The sequence below is a fragment of the Ambystoma mexicanum genome, chromosome 12, assembly GCF_040938575.1.
Source record: "Ambystoma mexicanum isolate Mex_15411 chromosome 12, UKY_AmexF1_1, whole genome shotgun sequence".
Taxonomy (NCBI): Eukaryota; Metazoa; Chordata; class Amphibia; order Caudata; family Ambystomatidae; genus Ambystoma; species Ambystoma mexicanum.
The window spans coordinates 99842993-99866643 of NC_090936.1; the positions used below are offsets into that span (position 1 = coordinate 99842993).

General features: G+C 46.7%; 1 protein-coding gene across 1 annotated transcript in view; it reads left to right on the forward strand.

The window, feature by feature from the left end:
- BMAL2 (basic helix-loop-helix ARNT like 2) overlaps positions 1-23651 on the forward strand; it is a 178846-nt gene that overhangs the window by 86754 nt on the left and 68441 nt on the right. Inside the window, exons 6-7 of the mRNA XM_069628097.1 lie at positions 5561-5640; positions 9750-9842. Of these exons, the coding sequence (XP_069484198.1) occupies positions 5561-5640; positions 9750-9842 (173 nt within the window). The remainder of the gene's footprint in view (positions 1-5560; positions 5641-9749; positions 9843-23651) is intronic.

Below are 23651 nucleotides of genomic sequence, written 5' to 3' on the forward strand. Positions count from 1 at the left end.
AGGTTCTCTTCCATTGTCTGAGATCTAGCCCTCGGCAGGCTCCCCGGTTCTTTGCCAGTGTCTGGGATCTAGCCCTCAGTAGGCTGTCTGGTTCTCTGCCAGTGGCTGGGATCTAGCCCTCGGTAGGCTGTCTGGTTCTCTGCCAGTGGCTGGGATCTAGCCCTCGGTAGGCTGTCTGGTTCTCTGCCAGTGGCTGGGATCTAGCTCTCGGTGGGCTGCCTGGTTCTCTGCCAGTGTCTGAGATCTAGCCCTCAGCAGGCTGCCAGGTTCTCTTCCATTGTCTGAGATCTAGCCCTCGGCAGGCTCTCCGGTTCTTTGCCAGTGTCTGGGATCTAGCCCTCGGTAGGCTGTCTGGTTCTCTGCCAGTGGCTGGGATCTAGCCCTCGGTAGGCTGTCTGGTTCTCTGCCAGTGGCTGGGATCTAGCCCTCGGTAGGCTGTCTGGTTCTCTGCCAGTGGCTGGGATCTAGCTCTCGGTGGGCTGCCTGGTTCTCTGCCAGTGTCTGAGATCTAGCCCTCAGCAGGCTGCCAGGTTCTCTTCCATTGTCTGAGATCTAGCCCTCGGCAGGCTCTCCGGTTCTCTGTCAGTGTCTGAGATCTGGCTTTCTTGGTTTTCCAACTTTTCGTTTATGGCCAGAGGGACTTCTACTGAAGTCCACCTGCCACTGCAGGGTTATTTCTAGTGTGTGTGCGCTACTCTTAGTTGCCCCAATGGCTACAGGGGTAGGGGTGCATTGTAAGAATCCCATTTTGGTGCCAGGGTGGCTCTTACCTTGAAAGTCTGTTGTGCAGTAGGCTAGTAGCATCTGTAATTTAGTTTTGGTAAAGCCAGGCTTGTAGCCCCTTCTACTAGTTTATAGCCTATTGAACCTACATGTTTTCCAGAGGGGTAAACCGTTGATTTTTTAAGCCCTGCTCGTAGTCATTCTGCTTTCGGCCATCTCCTTGTCAATGTGGTCCACACGGCATGGCCAACATTGCAGTTTTGCTGGCATATGTCGATTCTGAGCCCACAAAGGCACTCTGTTTTAGTTTGAAATGGATTAAACTGACTAATAATCTGAAAGAATTCCCAGGCTAGGTCATATGTGGGTGGGGCAGTGTGTATGGCCTGCCTGGCAGCCAAGTGTTTCTGTGGTCGCCTGCAATCTGATTGGAGGGCTGGCTTCGGCCAGGCCCTGAGTGCCATTTGGAGACTGTATCGCATTCCTCAGATTTTGTACCTGAATCTGTGCTCGCCTGTGTTGTGATTGGAGGGCTGGCTTCAGTCAGCCCCTGAGTGAATGTATTGCCATTCGGAGACCGTACTGCATTCCTCAGATTCTGTACCTGAATCTGTGCTCGCCTGTGTTATGATTGGAGGGCTGGCTTCGGTTGGCCCCTGAGTGAATGTATTGCCATTCGGAGACCGTACTGCATTCCTCAGATTCTGTACCTGAATCTGTGCTCGCCTGTGTTGCGATTGGAGGGCTGGCTTCGGCCAGCCCCTGAGTGAATGTATTGCCATTCGAAGACCGTACTGCATTCCTCAGATTCTGTACCTGAATCTGTGCTCGCCTGTGTTGTGATTGGGGGGCTGGGTTCGATTGGCCCCTGAGTGAATGTATTGCCATTCGGAGACCGTACTGCATTCCTCAGATTCTGTACCTGAATCTGTGCTCGCCTGTGTTGCGATTGGAGGGCTGGCTTCGGCCAGCCCCTGAGTGAATGTATTGCCATTCGGAGACCGTACTGCATTCCTCAGATTCTGTACCTGAATCTGTGCTCGCCTGTGTTGCGATTGGAGGGCTGGCTTCGGCCAGCCCCTGAGTGAATGTATTGCCATTCGGAGACCATACTGCATTCCTCAGATTCTGTACCTGAATCTGTGCTCGCCTGTGTTGCGATTGGAGGGCTGGCTTCGGCCGGCCCCTGAGTGAATGTATTGCCATTCGGAGACCATACTGCATTCCTCAGATTCTGTACCTGAATCTGTGCTCGCCTGTTTTGTGATTGGGGGGCTGGCTTCGGTTGGCCCCTGAGTGAATGTATTGCCATTCGGAGACCGTACTGCATTCCTCAGATTCTGTACCTGAATCTGTGCTCGCCATTGTTGTGATTGGAGGGCTGGCTTCGGCCAGCTCCTGAGTGCCATTCGGAGAGACCGTACTGCATTCCTCAGATTCTGTACCTGAATCTGTGCTCGCCTGTGTTGCGATTGGAGGGCTGGCTTCGGCCAGCCCCTGAGTGAATGTATTGCCATTCGGAGACCATACTGCATTCCTCAGATTCTGTACCTGAATCTGTGCTCGCCTGTGTTGCGATTGGAGGGCTGGCTTCGGCCGGCCCCTGAGTGAATGTATTGCCATTCGGAGACCATACTGCATTCCTCAGATTCTGTACCTGAATCTGTGCTCGCCTGTGTTGTGATTGGAGGGCTGGCTTCGGTTGGCCCCTGAGTGAATGTATTGCCATTCGGAGACCATACTGCATTCCTCAGATTCTGTACCTGAATCTGTGCTCGCCTGTGTTGTGATTGGAGGGCTGGCTTCGGCCAGCTCCTGAGTGCCATTCGGAGAGACCGTACTGCATTCCTCAGATTCTGTACCTGAATCTGTGCTCGCCTGTGTTGTGATTGGAGGGCTGGCTTCGGTTGGCCCCTGAGCGAATGTATTGCCATTCGGAGACCGTACTGCATTCCTCAGATTCTGTACCTGAATCTGTGCTCGCCTGTGTTGCGATTGGAGGGCTGGCTTCGGCCGGCCCCTGAGTGAATGTATTGCCATTCGGAGACCATACTGCATTCCTCAGATTCTGTACCTGAATCTGTGCTCGCCTGTTTTGTGATTGGGGGGCTGGCTTCGGTTGGCCCCTGAGTGAATGTATTGCCATTCGGAGACCGTACTGCATTCCTCAGATTCTGTACCTGAATCTGTGCTCGCCATTGTTGTGATTGGAGGGCTGGCTTCGGCCAGCTCCTGAGTGCCATTCGGAGAGACCGTACTGCATTCCTCAGATTCTGTACCTGAATCTGTGCTCGCCTGTGTTGCGATTGGAGGGCTGGCTTCGGCCAGCTCCTGAGTGCCATTCGGAGAGACGGTATCGCATTCCTCAGATTCTGTACCTGAATTCCTGTCCTTTCTATTGCTCGCTGGTGGCATTCCGATCTGGGCTCTTCCTTCCCTCCTGCTTTCCTCCTAGCCGGTTGGACTTCTTCTTCCTGGGATATTGTCCTAGTCGCAGCTCCCTTGTAAATCCTTCGGCCCAAGTGCCTGAGGGTCTGGAGTCTTCCTGGCCTGGACATCGGGTGGCTTGCTGCTGCTCCGCCACAGCTTCATCGCCCGTCATTGCCCTGGACGTGGGGTCGTTTTTTGCTGGATGGCTGCCATTTCCTGTTCCCCAGCGATGACCTGGCAGCTTGGTCTGGTTGTGCCATGCTGCTGGTCCATCTACCTTGTTGTTCTTCCTCTCTGGCCACCTCTTTGTTGTTCTTTCTGGTCACCTGGATCCTTGCTGGACTATGGCTTTGAGTCAGCTCCATTGAGAGCTCCCCGTCATGGCTAGCCAGACTGACACCTGACACCCAAACTCACCTGTGCACCCACAATTCCTGCTCCGGATTCCCTCCAACCAGCCCCAGTAGTCCTTATCCTTGGGTCTTTGCCTGTAGTTGCTTTTGTCTGCACTGGTCCACTGGGTGGCTGTGTAAGGGGATTTTGAGGTCCCCTACCCACTGGTGTGTTCCAGTGCTTAGAGTGGGCTTTGTGCTCCCACTTCCTGGCCTGCTGGATCTCTAACTCTGCGCTGGAACCTTTCTTGCCGGTGTCCCCTCTAGTTTCACATATTTATTTATTTATTTATTAACATTTATACAGCGCACAGCAGCCCTGGGGCATCGTGGCGCTGTTTCAGTGAGCATATCTGGTTACATGGAGTATAACAGTTTACAGAGACATGCACTGGACATGCTGGAGGACAAAAGCAGTCTGTTAAGGTTATACATACTTAGTTACAGTCGACGCAGAGAGTGAAAGGGTCTGAGGTGAGGTAGAGTGTGTTAGTTGAAAAGTGTGGTTTTGAGGTTTTTGCGGAAGGTGGTGAGGGAGGTTTCGACATATGGCGTGTTGCACCCTTTGCTGGCCCTGTGAGGTGAAAGGAGAACATACCAATTATTTTTTTTTTTTTTTCTATAGCTCTGGTTGACCTATGGAATTTCGCCTGCGTGTTTCGTATGTTGGACATTTTGGAACTCTTTAACCATCCTCTAAGTGCCTTACTCAATTACTTACCTGGAGACATGTGTGCCGGGTCCCCTATAGGGCCATGGAGTTTCTAGAACCAACATTGGAATTTTAGAAAGTAGCAGGGATGTATTGTAGGTTGTAACGTAACACATCGCTGTAGGTCACTGTGTACCATAGAACGTGATGGTGTTCCAGTAACCACACTGCTTCTTATGCAGCACTTAGTTGACTGGGTTTTAATGAATATATTATTTATTTATTTTGTGTTGCTTATGTAGCGCGCCAAGCCCTAAGGCATCTGGGCGCTTTACTCGTATATAAACATATATGTATATGTTTACATTATGTTATGTGTGATGTACTTTATTGTCCATGTGATTGGAATTAGATGTACTTTGGTACCAGCCCATCCCCGCCGCAGAGTGAAGGCCGACTGCTCTGCTATGGAGCCCATTGAGAGAGTTTTGGTCTAACTTGCTGGGCACTGTGCTTCCCTCTTAGGATATGTCTCGTGTCCCCTCTCAGCAGGGGGCTCTAGAAAAGGCTCCCTAAAAGAAGGCAGGTGGGACCCAGTGTGCAGCGTTCGGAGCCATACGTGTCCCCTGTATGGGCCAGATGAAGAGCGGTTGGGAAGTACAGGCATGTCTGCATGTGGTTTTTTGCCAAACTTCTTTAAATCGTACCAGTGGGTGGTGCACCCACACATTCATGGCAACGCCACCTTTGATCACAGGTAGGAGGGTATGGAAGATGAAGAGAATGGGAAAAGGAGGAGGGGTGTAGGAAGTGGGTTCAAGTGCTTTGGGGCCTCGGGGAAAACGTAACCCAAATGGGGAGAAGTACAAGGGGTGCACGAGGACGTTTGGGAGGATGTGCAAAACACAAGGCTAGGGCTCTACAGCCTACCTTGGATGCGAGATGATACCATATAGGGGTCTGCAAACTGAGGTTCTCCAGGTGTGTTGGACTACAACTCCCATGATCCCTCATCATTGAATATGCTGGTCAGTGCTGAACGGTGTTGTAGTCCAGAATTCCTGGAGAGCCAAAGGTTGCATCGCCCGGTAAGATACACATTAGCGGCACAGCAGAAAGGGCAGCTCACAATACAATCAAATCCCTCACGCCAGAAAAGATATATCGCTATGAAAAACCTCTGTTTATTAAAGGGAACCAATCCTCTGTGCAACGGAATAGGATGCGTGACGCGTTCGCTTGGAATGACGAGTGACGCAGAATAATGATGTCACCATGATCGTTTATTGTAAATCTCCTCTTACTTTGCAGTTTCAGAAGGACTTGTATGGTCACTCCCATGTGTCGCCTTCTTCTCTTGCAGGCACCCGCAGGTACTACGCGGAAGACCGCTATAAGCCCTCGTTTCTAGAGGATGGTGAACTGCGGCACTTAATTCTCAGGGTGAGTAATGGGAGAACGCCAGGGATTATATTGTTACAGTGTGTGTTGTGTTAGGGGTTTGGGGTGCAGGAGTATTCTTTAATCACGTGGCTGCCGTCCGGTCCTAAATTCTCTCCCTTATAAAGCCCTTACTTTGAATAATGTTGACACCTGTATTGATCTTTTTCAACTGATTTGAATGAGAACTTCCGGTGAAACATACAAATTAGCATTGCGTCTAATATTCAACAGTCCACCTAAAGTCCTGTGATGGTATCCACTGATAAAGTCGCCTGCTAATTGGCTGCCAGGGGGCGACATTTCCCCAAACAATGCACCCTCAGTAAAATCAAACACTTTACTCAAATATCCTAAGATGGGAGTATATCATATACAATTATACCTCCCCCGCCCCTAGAATATTTGAGGAAAGTATTTGAGGGGTCCGGAAAAAAAAATCACCTACCTGGCGACTTTTTCCAGGCGACATTATCCCATGTAGCCCCTGTGATGCTAAGATAATAATTATTTGGGGACTATAAAAGATATCTTCTATATGAATGTGCATACACAATGTGCCTCTTACTATATCCATCAGTCCCTTCATGAAATTGTGGAACTGTGCAAGATAGCTTATGGCGGCCTTATTGGGAAGCTACCACCTTTCTAGTGTTGGACCAATATTTCCAGACCTCTTCCGAAGCCTGATCATCCATCATGCGTCTGATCCTTCACATCTGCAGGACTAGATAGTCAGCTCCTTATCGCGTAACTTATATTGGGCCAGTAATTCTAGTATTGCCAGTGTGCAAGAGCACTGGTTGTTGGGCATTACTACTGATGGCAAATACTGCCAGAAATAAAAATACAGCCCATGGAAGACAGAATTTTCTGAAATCCTATTGTGATTAAATATTTACAATTGGTGGCATATAAATTACCTTCGCCGAAACCTACTTACATTTCAAAGGCAACAGTATGGCCCATGTGTGCAAGCCACTTGTTTAGCATTGGCAGCTTGTTAGCCTTGTATTATTCTATGAGCTTGTGTACCCACTATTCACAGTGCAGTAATAGGTCTTCTTTGCTCCAGTATGTGTTTGAAATTTTAATGGTATAAATCGTCCAATGGAGCAGCACAAATCTTGAGCGTCCCCCAATCTGGAAAATGCAATGCATTCATGATTTTTTGGGATGGAGAGTCCTCATTAATGTGCTCAATTGGCACGAGGATGCCACATTCATCGTCTTTGCCGATGGAGACAAGTGATTGCCAGTCCGTGAGACAGAGCTGGAGGGACAGGTGGAACGGCTTAGCAGTAGGGGTCAATCGGGTTAGGCTCCCTATCACTAGCGTATTAGTATTACAGTGCCCCCCCTGTTGGGCTCAAGCAGGGAAGGGAGACCAAATGTTCCAGCTGATGGATCCTCCAATTGAAAAGGAAAGGACACAACGGATACAAAGAAAAAGAAAAATGTGGCGGAATTGGAAAGGAAACGGCTTGTCGCGGGATAATGGGAATAGGATAGTGTTGATTGTGCAATCAAACCAAACCTGTTATCTGCACCCCTTCTTAAAGGTCACCGTCAGGAGGTTTGCTCAGAATTTGTCATTTATATCATGATTAAGTTCAGCCCAGCAACCCGTTTAGAACTCTACTAAAGTTTCATGTCAAGAGTGATTATTTGAGAAAGGATTTAATAGGAAGTTTGTTAGTTAGCCAAAGCTATAGTTGAGCACTAGAACTCACTGGACTGGGGGTCACCATTTATTGCCAAACATGGATGCTGATGTGGTCATTCACACAAGTGCGCAAGAATAGTAGACTGTCATTGAATACATCTCGGTAGGGCTGGTGACGTCCCCTTACTGCCAAACCCTCAAATTGATGAAAGCTAAGGTCACCATAAGGGAACAATGAAATATTCGATGGAGGACCTGGGCCTGGTGGACACCCTACTGCTTGCAGCTACATACTATGCCCGCTGCAGATTATGTTACGCATTTTGGGAAAGAAGGGAGCGTAAGTGCAAGGTACTCGCCTACTGTTTAAAGGATAGCTTGTGCAGCAATCTGATTCCTTCAGGGATGAGAGAGCTGAATCAAAGTGCAGTAACTCTGAGTGTTCTACGATCTTTTGGAGTTTTACGAACCACTGCACTCTGCTGAACCGTTCAATTGTCCCGGGAGGATAGCATGCCGGCAATGTGCTCGCCTTGGAAACAAGACGACACGCAGCAACACAGGTTCGATCCCCAGGTCTGCGCTTCGAAACCTCCCAGCATTAAGCGTGTTATAAATATGCAACTAAGTGACATATTCCTGTAACAGCGCCTCGATGCTCCCAGGCTGTGTGAGCGCTTTAAAAATGCACATAAATAAATAAATATAAATAAAAAATGTCACAAGGACTATCGCCTCCTAAAATTCAAATACAGTTCCGCCTCCTTAAATTCAAATAAAGTTCCACAAGTTCCGATGAAAGAAAAGGGTATTTAGATGAGCCCATCCAATTTCACGAGGTTTGCAATGCAGTTGCGCAGTCAAAGCCGCCTAAACCCCGGGATAACGAGGCCCTATTGAAATATTCAAGAATGTTTTTGTGCCCCAAGTGTGACGTATGAACGTTCTACATTCATTGCAAAATTAACTCTCATAGTATTTTGTCAAGGGTGCCAATGTTAAGACTTTCCTTTTCCATTCGCCGGCTTTTCATTTCCTTATGTGACGCACTCCATTTTCGTGCTGCGCTGCATAAACTCTTGGATTCCCGCATTTCCATCTTTTCATTTTTAGGCGCGGCACACTTCAGCTGCTACCTTCATGTCGCAGAAAGTAAATGCTTCGTTTCCTGATCATAGATAAAGCTTTTCCAGACATATGCAATAAATATTGTTTTCTTCAATTTCACTTGAAGCGTTTATGTATTTTCTTTTATCATTAATTTCCCTCATTTACATTGTACAGGAATACAATCGAAAAGATTCTGCACATTTTCCATTGTATTCCCATACAATGTATGTAGTGTGGACTCACCCAACATGGCCGCCGTTTTCAAGCAGTGCCTATTTCAATGGCACCATTCCAGTGCACTGAAAGAAACTCCAGCTTCCGAATGTGATGACAACAGATCATCACAGACGGTATGGTGTTCCTCCTTTGCCACTGCCGATGCCCTAACTATTAGTATCCCGGGAAATGCACCTGGGATACTGATGGCAATAATCCCCTCACCAGGGAGGTATTACTGAGTCTGGCAATGCCCTGGGACTTTCTATGGACCGTGGAGCATTACCTGACTCAATAATGTCCCCCCCCCCATCAGGGCTAATTGCTTAAGTAGAATAAAATATCCGGTTATATTTGCTTTTTTACGAACTTGATATTGATATTTTATTTCTATCGCGCTCGTACACAAGTGCTTCAGAGCACGACAATGCAAGGGAGGGGAACAGGGAGAACAAAACAGCGATCTTACTAGGCCCAGTGACATTGAGAACGCGCAAGTGCATGGGAGAGGGGGAGGGGAAAAGTGCATGGAAGGGGGCGAGAGTGGAAAGTGCGAAGCAAAGGAAAAACAGATAAATAATAATAAATAATAAAGGCAACAAACAGTGGTAATACAGCCAGCAATTGGCAAGTTCTAGGTTTAAGGCAGCAAACAGGGTAGGTCTGATAAGTTCAGGAAGAAAAAGGGCGGGGGGTTGTATGGGTACCTAACACAATTTTGATAGAACCTGTCATAGCAACACAATTTATTTCTCACATGTATCACCTTCTAACCGCTGACCAGAACCATCCAGGGGAGTCCATTTCATAAGTCAAGCAAAGACAGGTAGTGGTATCTGAACACATTCAGTCCTGTGAGTCTGCCATCAAGTCCCTGTCAGACAGATCCCCCAACCCAGTCTTGAAATGGACACCCTTGCCGTCAACCCCAGCATCACTCCTGCACTAAATGGACAAGTCAGGATGGACTTAAAGAAGTCACAAATTAAAGGAAACAACAGAACACAGACTCTAACAATTTAAAATGTATGACATTGTCCACAAAATACGCTTCATCTTATAATTGCTGTGTGCCTTTCCAATGCCCCGCCAGCTCCTAATGATTGCCTTTGTGTTCTAGGCCGCAGATGGGTTCCTGTTTGTCGTTGGATGTGACCGGGGAAAAATTCTCTTCGTTTCTGAATCGGTCTCTAAAATACTAAACTATAGCCAGGTAGGTGAACTTTTTTTCTTTTCTGGCCAAGTAGACGCAGTGCTTCGATTCATTAATTACACCTGAATTTAAATTGAAGTCGCCCAACAAATGCAGGGCTTAGCCAATGCGTGAAGTGTGACCTAGTTTCTGTTCTTTATTTTTATTCAAAATTTTTGTTCGGGCAACCGAGCAACAAAGATCTTGTTTGAGCTCCAGCCTGCAATATTTCACTGGAATGAGATCAGGACACACAATGGCGATACCTGCAAATGAGCCGCCGCGTTCTAATGATCCCAAGCAGACGTCTGCCAATTACTGATGCATTGTAAGTAATGTAGGTCAAGGCGGGATACGGTGTCTTCGTTCAATTTGCTTTATCTCCATGGATCCCCAAGATTGCAGGGTATTTAATAGCTAGAGAAGGCATATGCCGCGTCTTCCGGAGGAGATTATCACCATTTCCAAATGGCACTCAACAGATCTTTGTGCGAGCATTACACTCTTAATTGAGACTGGTGCCGCAGTCTAAAAATGCATTGAAATGGTTTTCATTTGTGCAATTATGGATTGGTTTCGCACTCAAACTACATGAAGGTTAAAATCGTGCGACTGCGCCTTCAGAAATAAATATCACATCTGTGTTTAAAAAAAATTATCGCCTCCCACTTAAAGAAACAGGAACACTTTATTTTGCATTTACGCTGTTGGCATAATCCAAAATATGAGTTCGAAGTGCAAATTCCAATCCTAAACCTTTACTTTTTCCTCCATTTTTATTATTTTAAAAACTGTACCTGACACACTGGTTTGCAAGTACAATCCATCGGCATCACAACAGTCTTTGTCATGCTTTGAGTGAGTCGTCCATCGGAGCATCACATGAAGATTGCCCCTTACCTGTCCTAGCTCCCTATAACTATGGCCCCAGCGTCTCATCCTTAACGTTTCATCTCCTGCCCCTCCCGTTTTACTCCCAAGAGAGACCGGAGTGCAGGTGCAAAAGAGATTTTTCCTGGGGTCCTCGGTACTCGGGGTGTGGGGAGGCATACAACTCACTTGCCCCTCTTCTAAGTCACGCTATATATAATGTGGTCTTCTTTTTCCACAGGGCATTTAGGCATGATATATTATAGGGCGGCGGTCGCCACCCTATAGTTAAGGTAACACAAACTTACATAGCAAACCCGAAAAAATGTATTGCTAATAGCTTTTGTCAATTTTCTACACCAAACCCCCCCCTCCCCTCCCCACCCCTTATGACTGCAAATTCTGGGAAAGATTTGTTAAAAAATCAAAAAAGTTATTAAGAAAGCAAAAGAAACCTGTAGGTTCGCCCTACTTCCCTTCATTTTTCCATAGACAAAAAATGTCAATGGAAAAATGCTCCCCCGCAAAGCGAACACCATGCACAGATTTGGACCAGGTTTAAAACAACTTGTGCACAAATCGTTGACTCGCGACCTCTTTGTGTTTTGTGGTTATTCCGCCCAGTAATTTATTAACTATTTGACAGAGAAGGTGGAGCCCCCTTCTCCAAAATAGACAGCTACATGTGCCCGGATACCTTGAGTTTTCAGGTATTTATACAAGTGAAACAGCCGCCATCTTCTCTTTTCTTCTAGATGCGAGAGATAGCCATGGTTATACCCGTTATCAGAGGCGTAACCAAGATTGTCTTACAAGTGGGGCCTGAAGAAGCCAATGTAGTTGGGCCCACAGCAGTGACATTAACATCTAGAAATGTCCACACACCGCTGCTAAGTGGGAATTTACAGATTTTGGGTGGCCTACCCTGTCTACGCCTCTGCCCATTATACGCAGAGTCGGTATTCCCTCAAAAAAATGAATAAGAAAATAATGAGGCCGAAAACGCAAGTGTTTGGTCAAATGTTTCAACTTTTATCATACATTTCATGTTAATCGTTTCATAATTCTATTTTATACATTATATGTGATTTTCGTGGACTTTGCTGCAGCGTTCGACAGCGTTGATCGGAAAAGACTATGGAACACAATACAGAAATGGGGATGCCCCAACTGGTTAACTACGATAGTAGAACAATTACATCATGGTACACAAGCGCGAGTACGATTAGATATAGATGGCAGTACCACTTCACCGATTGATATATCATGTGGGGTGCGTGTTAAATAGTCAGCTGGAGACAAACAAGGTTTTCCTTTCACAGCGTTTATTGCACAACGAATACTTGTCACAGATCAATAATTTCAGCCAACTGATGACGGTTCCTTTCACCTCATAGGCACAGGTGCTGTGCCTTGCTTTACTCACACATTCCGCTGCTGGGCTTAATTAGTTCCCAAAATAGTCTTTACAACGACCAGGCGATTACAGGCTTTCACCCTTCAACCCTGTCTGCCGGTCATAAAAATGTCAAAATAACCAATGGCAATAGTCCATACTTCATCCCTCAGAATCCTTCTTCTTCGGCGGCCGTTTCTCTCCATTGGAATGCCGGGAGCCTCGGACCAGGTACGGTGTCAATCTGTGGGCTTTCCGCTTACTACTAGTAAGCCCACTCGCATTCTTTGCTGGTCTCACTCCACTCGGGGCCGGCGTCCCTCGCCACGTGCTGCTCCTGCAAAATAAGACGCCTCCTGAGTCTCTTGGAGTTGCATTTAACGCCTGCCCGGCCCCTCCCCCGTAATCAGCCCCATGTGTTCTCAGCAACAGTTTTAACACACCTGATTCCGATTCCCCACCTCCTCCCTGCTCCGTCTTCTGTGGGTTAACCCTGTACTTTGCTTGTGCTCGGGCGGTTCTAACATAAGGAAACCCAGTTCTCCCTTTCCTCTTTTTCCTTTCTTTACCCATCGGTGTGCCCCCTCCCTGATGCCGTATTTCGTGGGGCATTCTGTGATCTGTAGGATTTATCCTTTCCTTTCCCGTCTGTGTGCCCCCTCCCTGATGCAGTATTCCATGGGGCATTCTGGGATCTGTAGTCTGTCTGTTTCCATTGATGGCCAGCACTTGACGGGCCCCTTCCGCAAACCCCTCCTTTCTCCCAGTATCAATGGCGGCTGCCACTGCTTCCACATCACAGTGCGCCAAGGATGCCCGATGGCTGCGCTATTCTATAATTTGTACATGGCAGATCTTCCAGATTGGTTAGTCCCCGCGCATGTTTGTTGCCCGAAGCGAGGAGGAAAAGCTATACCATGCTTAATCTATGCTAATGGCCTGGTTTTAATTAATTATATATTGTAGAATTAAAGAAATGTTTTCATCACTCATAAAATATGCAAAAATAAACAAACTAAAGATAAACTTTGGAAAAACCAAAATAATGGCATTCTCCACAAAAAAAGCTTAGTATCCAGATATGGTAACTGAGATAGGATCAATAGAATATGTGAATTCGTATCTGTATCTTGGATTAGATATGAGTAATGACAGAGTTTATAAAACATAATCGAAAATAAACAAATAAAAGCGAAAAACTTACAGAGCTAATAGTAAAATTCACAAAAGAAACGGCTGGGTTCGCGTTAGAAGGAATTATAATCCTATACAAACAATGCTTCAGCCCGATGGTTTTATACGGGCTAGAGGCATTAGCAATGGAAAAACTTGACTGGCTAGATGTATTAGAAGGTTGGTTTTGGAGAAGACTTCTCAAACTGAGACCAAATACACCTATACAATATATTCGTCTCGGATTAGGTTTAACATCTTTAAAAAGTACGATATGGATAAAGACTGGAGCGCTGCATCTAAAAATACACTCATCTCCAAAATGTAAATTATTGGATTTATTAGATGACAGAACCAGAAGGAATGATACATTTGAAAGTATATGTGACAACATCTTCAACATAATCCAATGGCATCCATTATACTATAAAAAGACTCCATATGCAATTTTGAAACATATATGCACTAATAAGATTAAATCGTGGGACTGGACTAAAAACTACGAACATCTAGAACAATTAAAGAACTATAATTTCATATCTTGGATTTTGCACAAATATTTACAAGCAGAAACTTACTTAAAAAGATGTCCAAACCCTGCAGTCAGACAATTTCGATTAAAGTTGCGAACTAATCAACTCCCTCTGTTAACAACAATGGCGGCACAACAAAAAATCCCACGTGAGGAAAGAATAAGCAGAATATGTAAAAAGGTTAATAACTTGGAAACTCCTCAACATGTTCTGCTACAGTGCCCTGAATTAAGCACAGAGTATATGATACACTTAGGACATTTGGTACACAACTATGACTATATGAAAAGCGATGCCTTCTGGATATGTTGTTTGAATACCGATCTGGAGACAGCCCTTATAAGTTTATATCAATTGTAGAAATGTATCAAAAATAAGTTTGTGAATGAGAAGTTGGACAGTAATCTGATGACCACAGAATATTAAGCAGTTAAGTCAAAACATAACGACCACATATGTTAAGTTTATAGAATTATAAAACCAGAGCTCTGTAATTGACACAACCAATGATGATGTTTTAATAATATTATGTAAGAATGAAAAGTGAGTTTAGTGACAAGGATTTTAGAATGTATTTTGTATTAATGCAATGTAAAATACAATGTGTATAATTTTATAATTCCATTTAATGTAATTATTGCACTTTTAGTCATTAGTTTGCTTGTAAACATCGTGATTTTGTAATCTTATTTAATTTTAACAACAAAAAATGTGTAAAGTTTTTCTTTTAAAACTAAACAAATAAATGAAATAAATAATTTTATTTTCAACTTTGCAATTAACTTTCTTGCTGTTATCAATTTGATGGTTCATACTTGTTTTAATCTTGATACTACTTTGATTCTACTTAAATATTAACTGAATGTATGCATTTAAGTAGGATTATCTGATATGACAATATTCACAATTGTATGAACTGTTGAATGTAACATTCTGTATTTATTCATTATACATATTTAATAAAAAGCTTATTTAATAACAAAAAAGCAACTTTTTTCACAATACATAGAGGGTGTGGTAACGGAATAAATTAAGGTAGGGGGAATGCAGGGTACTGCAGAGGCGTCTACCCCCACATTTTAACAAAAAAGGTGCAAAAACCCCAAAAGGTATTTTGGAAATTAGAATAAAAAAACAGTGTTTTTCAGCCTCTTTATTTTTTATTTGGTATTTCAACGTAGAACCCTCCGAGCCAGTATGCAGGAGGAAGCGTTGGAGCTAACCTATGGCGGGCGGAACCACAACCAGCGAGCATCCTTCATCGAAGCCTAACCACGAATAGTAGATATGAGCAAGCAGTGGCAGAGTGAGGAATCAGCACCCAGACAGCATCACAGTGCCCAGGGAGCAACGGAGGAACCAGTACCGCTGGCAATGTCAACCTCGTGTGGAGCCATCTTGGAGGCTGGCATTCCTCCTCAACTTAAGCCCGCCATTGTTTTATTAACTTGGGGACAGGAAGACATGCATGGCGAAGTCGAAAGCTTTGAATGGTGATTGATGGCCAATATGAATACTGCACACAAACATGGCCAGGTAACCAATTGGAAGGCGTTATAGAAGAGAAAAGAAGGCCGGGCCATAAAAGGTAGACACAGAAAGAGGAAAAGGAGGCAGAGAAAGGAGCAGGTGAGCCAGCAGTATCCATGTGTGGTGAACAAGGAGGTCCAAATCCTGGGAAAGACCTCAAGTGAACAGAGAAGCCAAGCAAGGGCATTCGTCAGGAATACAACATTGGGAGCAACCACTGGGTCAGAGGCGTGAAGGGCAAAAGCTCGGAAGCTGTTTCCTATGAAGAATGCTGAAGTTACAAGCACAGTGAGCCTTGCAACTGCATCTCAGCTTGAGGAAGGAACCGAGGATTGTGGCTACCTGGACCTCCTGGACCCGGGCCTGATCCTGGTGTGGCATGCACCATAGTGCTCCTCCTCGGCAAGAAGGGGGGGCGCTGCAAGCCTTAGAACAAATAGGGGCAAACCAACCCAAGCTGTGGCAAGGCCTCTCCTTCTCCAACCTCCTCCTCGCCCTAACAAGTCTTCTCATTCTGATGACACCCCTTTCCTTCTCCAACCTCCTGCAAACTCTCGCTCCAGCTTTCTCCTCCCACTTCCTGCTCGCCTCTCAGTGTTAATCTCTTTCACCACTCTTGGCCGTACTTCTTCCTCCAACTCTTACTCAATCTCCCCACACTACCATACTGAGCCGGCTGCATTACATAGTAGACTTCTGTATCCCGTGAGGTGGTGATAATGGATATTGAGTACCCCTGTGTATCGAGGTGTGTGCTGGCTTGTGATTGAGCCCTGAGTTTTTGGTCATGTGGTTTGAAAGGTGGGAGGCCAGTAATGACATGAAGGCTTGCCTCTATCTTGGATTCTAGAAGGGCCCTGGGTACGTGCTGAGGCTCCCTTTCATGTTCTACAAGCATTTGCGTTATTGCTTGCGCGGGTCTGGGGTCCTGAAATCTTCTAGCGTGTGAATTTGGAACCATAGATTCTCTTGGTAAGCAGGGGAGGCTATTGACTATATTTAATCGTCCTTCATCGCGGAGAATCTGCAAGTTGGTAATCCCCACGATCCAGAGAGTGGTGTGTATCACACTCTCACTTTCCAACTGCGGACCTTCCGCAGGCTACGCGTGTTTGAGTCATGATGAAGATGGATTCTTCTGGCAACGGTGCCAAAGAGAGAAATGTGTCTCCTTGCTTGATGGGGAGTACGGTGTGTTGTAACATTGTTTCCTTGAAGGGGGAGGCTTCCCTTCCTACCTGGATGTTTGGGTCTGGCTAGGGAGTTTGGCTGGCTCTCTGAACGCATCCACTTCATCATAGGAGAGTTTCTCTAATGTGAATGGGCAGCCCCCCCGCCCCCCATTGCTTATTATGGCTAGTGGTAAGGATAGGGGTAGTGATTGGAATGTAAGGGCCCCTGTGATGACCCCTTTTGGGGGTCCTGGCTATTGTCAGAAGCCATGGGGTTAGGAGTGCCCAGATGGTTGCCCTCTTGGTGGTCTTTACTTGAATAAAGGCCTCGTGCGGGGTGGATGCCTTAGGATTTCTGCCCCACTGCAGGGTTGGTGACAGTGTGAGCCTCCGTGGGACTGCCCCTTTTGGGATCCTGGCTATCAGCAGGTGTAAGAAGGGGGCAGGTGCCCTTGTGACTGCCCTTACCTTAGTGGGCTAGTCTGGGGCTCCTGCAAATACCTCATATCTAATCCCCCAACCCCACCCCCGGCCCCTCTGACCACTCCCCCATCCCTCCCTAAGTCTAGGCAGGCGATTTCGTCTCTGGTGTCATTATGGACCCCAGTTAAACAGGCACCTTATCCCCATCATTGTGAAACAGCAAGGCCTGTATATAACTGTGGCTTGCGCCTGCGCACTAGTGCCAGCCGGCCTGTGCAGCTGCTGCCCTTGCCTCGCGCAGCAGTTGTGTGTCCGAGTTGTCGTGTGAGGAATCCTCCATGTGGAATGAGTGAGAACGCTCGCGCGTATGATCTGCGGCCTGGTCCCCCGTGGCGCCCCTTCCGGGGTCGTTCACACATCCAGTGCTTATGTGTGAATGGAAACTCAGTCAGGCTGCCCGGCTCCAGGAACTCGTCAATGATTCCTCCTCCAGCACAGGAAGCGTCGAGGGCGGCTCAAAGACGCCATTTGCTTTATCACATCTCGCATTCCTTGCTGCGTCTCGTTGACGAGAGCCCTATTTCTGAAGGAGTGTGCTTTCCTGTGTGATGCCTTGACTCCTTTCACTATGCCCGTAAAGGCATCCGAGATTCAGTTTTCCGTTCTCAGTTGATGTTATTAGGCTTGAACCCAGGACTCTGAATAAATGGAGCATAATTAAACTGTTCTTTAATTGTAAACCAACATAAAGGTGTTACATATCGAGACCAAGGGCAAGCAACACTCTTTTATTTAAAGTACAGACTCAAGTTTGCAAAGTATTGAATGCTGGCGTTGATGCCGGTACAGCTCATCGGGCCGAGTGCTCGCTGCTGCCATCTATGTGTGATCTGCAGGTCGCAGGTTCGAACCCCACCAAGGCCAATTCAGCCGTTCATCCTTCAAGGTCGATAAATGAGTACCGATTTCAGTTTGGTGATGCTGTATGGAAAGCGCTGTATAAATGACACCATTATGTCATTATACCGAGCTGGCCTCTGCTGTCTATGATAGGATACGGTTTCTCGGTATAACGTCCTTTAATCGCGGGATGTTTTTTACCACAAATTTTTTTATGAAAAAAACGTGTAGAATTTTTTAGGGGGATTGGAACAATATATATTTGGGGTGTGGGTGTTCGGGATCATATACAAAGTATAAGTGGATGAGGGTTTTGGGGGGGAAACCCCAAAAATAAAAAATAAAAAATTCCAAGAGTTTTTTCATGGAAAAATTTGCAGGAACCCCCCCCCCCCCACGAATAAAACATCCTGTGATGAAATGACATAGAACCACTTACTCTATCCATGAACTCATGGCGAGTTTGGCAGTATTACCCGCACTAATACTGCAAAGTCGGTAACCATCAACACTGCCTGCAATCCTGGTAAATCTGCAGGATTATGGGTTTAGGTTATTCCCCATTGTGGACACTATAGTGGATTTGTGGCAATTCCAGAAGCACCTTTACCACTGATTTTTATAGAGCAGATGTCTGCAACCTGTGACTCTCTAGGTGTTTTGGACTGCAACTCCCATGAACCTTCACCATTTACTATTGTAGCTGGGGTTGATGGGAGTTGTAGTCCAAAACATCTGGAGAGCCACGTGTTGCCCACCTCTGTTCTAGAGGATTTCGCTCCACGTGCAAACAGGCAGGTGACAAATGGGCCAGATCACCTACAATGAGGTGAAACGGTAAAATAGGAAGTATTTGGAAATGCCACCGGTTTTACTGTTACCACCGCAGTGTTAATGAGGTCCTAGGTCTTCTACCTAATCCTCAATGGAAGGTGTGTAGGTGGATTCCTAATGTTTATCAATGAGATTTTTTGGCCATTATGACCACTAGGTATCACTATCCCACTTCGTAGCAATCACAGATTGTCTTACAAAGCCCAGCCATAGGGAGACTATGGTTTGCTCAAGAGTACACAGCTGAAAAAGGGAGATCTGGGACTCAACTGTGTAAATCCAGGATCTAAACCTAGGGTCATACAGCCACCCTTGTTTAATATGAACACAATTGAAGCACAAATGTTTTGCCAATAATTTTCAAATGTACCCCACGTTTTCGTTGCTGGCTGGAAAACCGTATGCAAAACGTTCTCACAAATATGCAGTTTTTTAAAAATTTTTTTATCATTCTCACCTATTTGTGTTTAACAGCCTGTGGCCTGGTGTGAGAACAAATCCCCCCACTTGACCTTGCTGCAGGCTGGCCAAATCAGTGACCTCTGTGGGAGCCAAGATCTAGAACCTCTTCTGGAACAGTGGGGTTGGCGCGTGCTGCACAACTCTGGCTTCTTCAAGTCAATTGGTCAAATGCAAAAGACACATGCACACCGGCACTCTTATGACAGAGGATGTTACCCATATGAACTTGGGGTGACCAGAGGTGTAGAGAGGGTAGGGTCTGAGCGGGCAAGGCCCACCCCAAATCTGTAAATGCCCACTCAGCAGCAGAGCTGTGTCACTGCGGTGGGCGCAACTACATTATGTTCAGGTTCCATTTTTTTAGGCAATCCTGGCTACGCCTCTGGGGGTGACCCCTAACGGTTACTGATATGCATCTATTACCAGACTTTGAGAGTATTCGTTTGTTGAAATTACGAGGAACTAAACCAGTTATAATGGGCAGTGGGGACATCCTAGTCTGGCTGATGGTAAACGGACCGTGGAACGGCAGCCGGTATTTCTACCAGCAGTGTTTTGGGCCGCTCTTCTAGGTTGCGTAGTGTAGCCAGAAACTGCGCCATTCCTGTCGTGCCGCAGTATGCCGCACGGTATGGAAGGAAAGAAAAAGCGAATAGTGAGGATCACAACATACCCTTAACTGCACTAGATTTTCACTCCCAAATCTCTCAAAAGCATTATAGTGGAACAGAAGAATGAAAAAGCAGCATGGTTTCTGTCTGACAAGTAACACAGGACGCATGCTATCTGTGAACGCAGCCCTTACATTTACAATCCTTTCCACACTCGTTCTCGCGCACTTCCAGTGTACCAGTAAAGCATGCTCCGTTCTAAGCATCTCTATGGCCACCTCAGTTTGTCTTAGGCCTCTTTCACGAACTGCTTTCTTTGTTGCCTCTCTGCCGATATGCCTGCTTCACTGTTAGTCATGTACCCTGTCTTACTATCTCCATGTCTGCCTGCTTACTCAGTCTTCCTCTTTGTGTCTGCTTCCCTTTCAAGCTGTGCCTGCCTTTCTCTTTACCCAAGACCCACTAGCCAGAGCCTTCAGCCTTCAGATAGTGTTACTTCTCCGCCGGTGAGAGCCCCTTTCCATGAGGCTAGGGAGGTGAGGCCACTAACCAATAGTCCTAGGTGTGGTAACATGCGGGAGGATCTAATGGAGAGGGGCTCCTCTCTCTTTGGTAGAAGGACGCGATTGGTAGACATGGCACCTGTAAACCCCAACCCCGCAGGCAAAATCTTCTACTCCTAAGCTCACATCCGAACCTATGTGTTATTGTAAAATATCAGACCACCCTGATGTCATAAGTACAGTGATGAAGAAGAGTTTGAGAAAGCTACAGTCGAGCGGGACAAAGGCTCGATCAGCTGCTGTCAATTGAACTGATGTTACGCTGGGGCAGCCCCAACTATTTAAACTGAACATCAAAGAAGGACTGTCTTCTGTGTTTTCTTCTGACCCATCCGGCAGTGGCCTGTGGTGTTCTGGTATGCTGAGAGCTGTTGTACATCGAGAAGGAAAACCAGGCGACTGTGAGGGCTGCATCGAAGCAAAATGGCTGAACCTGGGCTTCAGGAGACTGCTGCAAGGCACATCTCCAAAGTTGGAAAGAGGAGCAGTGGGATGCCCGAGAAGTGTCTTAAGAGTCAGTTGGGAACCAGCGCACTGAACCTGGAGAGACGGAAAGGTGGTGGCGTGACCTGTAGTGGGTGGATCATCGGGTCTGACAATGGTGCCAAGACTGCCTAGCGTAGCCTATGGCACAGCCACGTAGGCGAATGTGTGGAGAGTGCAAGAGACTGTGGTGGTGGCGTGACCTGCCGTGGGGGGACCGAGTGGTCTGACAACTGTGTCGAGACCGCCAGCAGTAACTGGCCATGGAGAGAAGCAGGCCGCAAAAGTAGCGTGACAGAAGAAGTTGAAGTAGAGAGAGTGGATCTTTGACCCCTGGTGAAACCAGTGAAGAGTTCCCCTGGAGAAGGTAACCGGAACAGGTATAATTTCGGGAGGGGGCCGGGACGATGTGAGACTGTAAGCCGTGGAGAAGCAAAGGAAGTAGTGGACCACTGCGTAATATAATTCCCTGGATAGTTCCACAAGAGTGTGGTGCTGGAGAGTCGAGAGGGACTCGGGGGTGGGGGGGCCGGGCATCTTTGTCATCCCATTGGGGCTGGAATAAAGAAAGTCACTTGTGTGGAAACCTACATAAACGAATTACAAGTATTGCTGAAGAACATTAGGGAATCAGCTAGGAGAAGGGAGTCATTCACCGAGCCCCACGAGGATCCTGTGGAAATGGTTTGTTTGTGGGTTACCAAAAGCCTGGAACTTTTATGGCACTTTTTCTTTGTAACCCTGTCGTCTTTGGCACACTTTGCCTTCAGAGAAGGAAGTCATTCTCCTGGGTTATGAGCAGAACCAGAATGTAATTATTTATTGTAGTGACTGGGATAGCGTATCAGCCTTTTTGACTTGGACGGTGCCTTTTGATTTGGACTTTCACAGACTTCCTGACGAGCACCTGAGTGTCTTTAGTTTAGGTAGGGAAACCCTATTAGAGTTAAGGACAGATAGGTTTATTTTTCTTTTGAATAAAGGTTTATAGCAACCATCACAGCACCACTTTTCAGCCTCTTCATTCCTTGTTGCCACACTCTCTCTCACTCTCTCCCTATCTCTCTCTGTATCCTATCCCCCTCTGTCTTTTTGGCTTACTGCACAAAAACCCAGACTCATTTAAAAGTGGAAAAGGTCGCTTTAATGTGACAGGCCAAAGCTTACAATCAAAACGCTTAACTGGCTCCATGGCCTAACAAACTAAAGAAATATTTTAACAACCAATTAAATAAATTAAACATTTTCATTTTCCCCCAACAATTAAATAATTAAATAACCCATTTCCTCCCTAATTATCCCTTGGTCCCTACCGTCTCCTTGCCCCTTTTCCAGGCGTCCCGCTTTCTCCCAGGGGCCATGCCCCTCCAAGCTCAATATCTGTTCCCCCGGGGTGACCTGCTTGTGCAAACAGCGCCACCCCATCCTTTCCCGTGTCATTCCCCCATTGTGCTTCCCTCCCCCCACATCAAAAGGGGCCATGCCCCCGGCGCCCCGACCCACTTCAACACCCTTCAAACTCCCCTCTACACCAAACTCCCCCTTCCTATGATCTGCAGCCAGCCTGACCTGCCACATCAGCAACATATATTACACACAAACTTTCACAATGCCCTGACCTGTCACACAAAACTACCAACCCCTACCATCCTAACAGACCCCAAAACACATAAAAAACTCGCGATGTCATCTAAAACCCCCCGCATAATCCCATTAACAATGGACCCCCCCCATATTCCATAACCAGACACCAGCCTAAAACCAAAATGAAGGGGTGGGAGGGCGGGACAATCACCAAGTCCTAACTGTCGCCTGCCTCCCGAACCTTCCCTGAGCCCTTAAATACCCCGGGAGGCGCTCTGCCCCCCACGGCCACTCGCTGGCCGTGTGCAGCGCCAAAAACTCCCCGGGGGGAAACGCTTCGTGTTCCCCCCGGGGTCCCCCTTTTGGCTTACTGCACAAAAACCCAGACTCATTTAAAAGTGGAAAAGGTTGCTTTAATGTTGCAGGCCAAAGCTTACAATCAAAACGCTTAACTGGCTCCATGGCCTAACAAACTAAAGGAATATTTTAACAACCAATTAAATAAATTAAACATTTTCATTTTCATTTTCCCCCAACAATTAAATAATTAAATAACCCATTTCCTCCCTAATTATCCCTTGGACCCTACCGTCTCCTTGCCCCTTTTCCAGGCGTCCCGCTTTCTCCCAGGGGCCATGCCCCTCCAGGCTCAATACCTGTTCCCCCGGGGTGACCTGCTTGTGCAAACAGCGCCACCCCATCCTTTCCCGTGTCATTCCCCCATTGTGCTTCCCTCCCCCCACATCAAAAGGGGCCATGCCCCCGGCACCAGAAAAACCCTCCCCCGAGGAGTTCTTTCTGCCCCACCCCCCAAATTATTTTTTTTTTTTCCTACCTCCAACTTTTTACCCAGTCTCCCAGCCAAGAACCCAAGTCCGCCAGGTAGTGATTATTCCCATACACGGACAAGTGTGCCCCATCCTCTCTAAAGATAAGGAGACCCTCATATGTTATTTCCTTATGGTCCATGACCTGCACTGCCACCGAGGCACAACATTTTACCATTTCTCTGTTTATCCCCTTCCTGGCCCGCTCTATTGCTCCCTCACTTCTCACTCCCCTCCACACTCATCGCTGCAACAACTTAGTCCATACTACCACTGCTTGAGGCCACATTTCCCGCACCCACACTAAGTCCCTCTTCATTTTCCTTAGCAGAGCCACCCCCGTATCTCTCACCAGGTCATTCTCCCCTGCATGCATAATCACCACCTCTGGAACCCCAAGCGTTCCCTCATCCCTGCCAAAATAGGAAGCAGCTGATCCCACCGCAGGCCCCCCAACCCGTGCCATCTC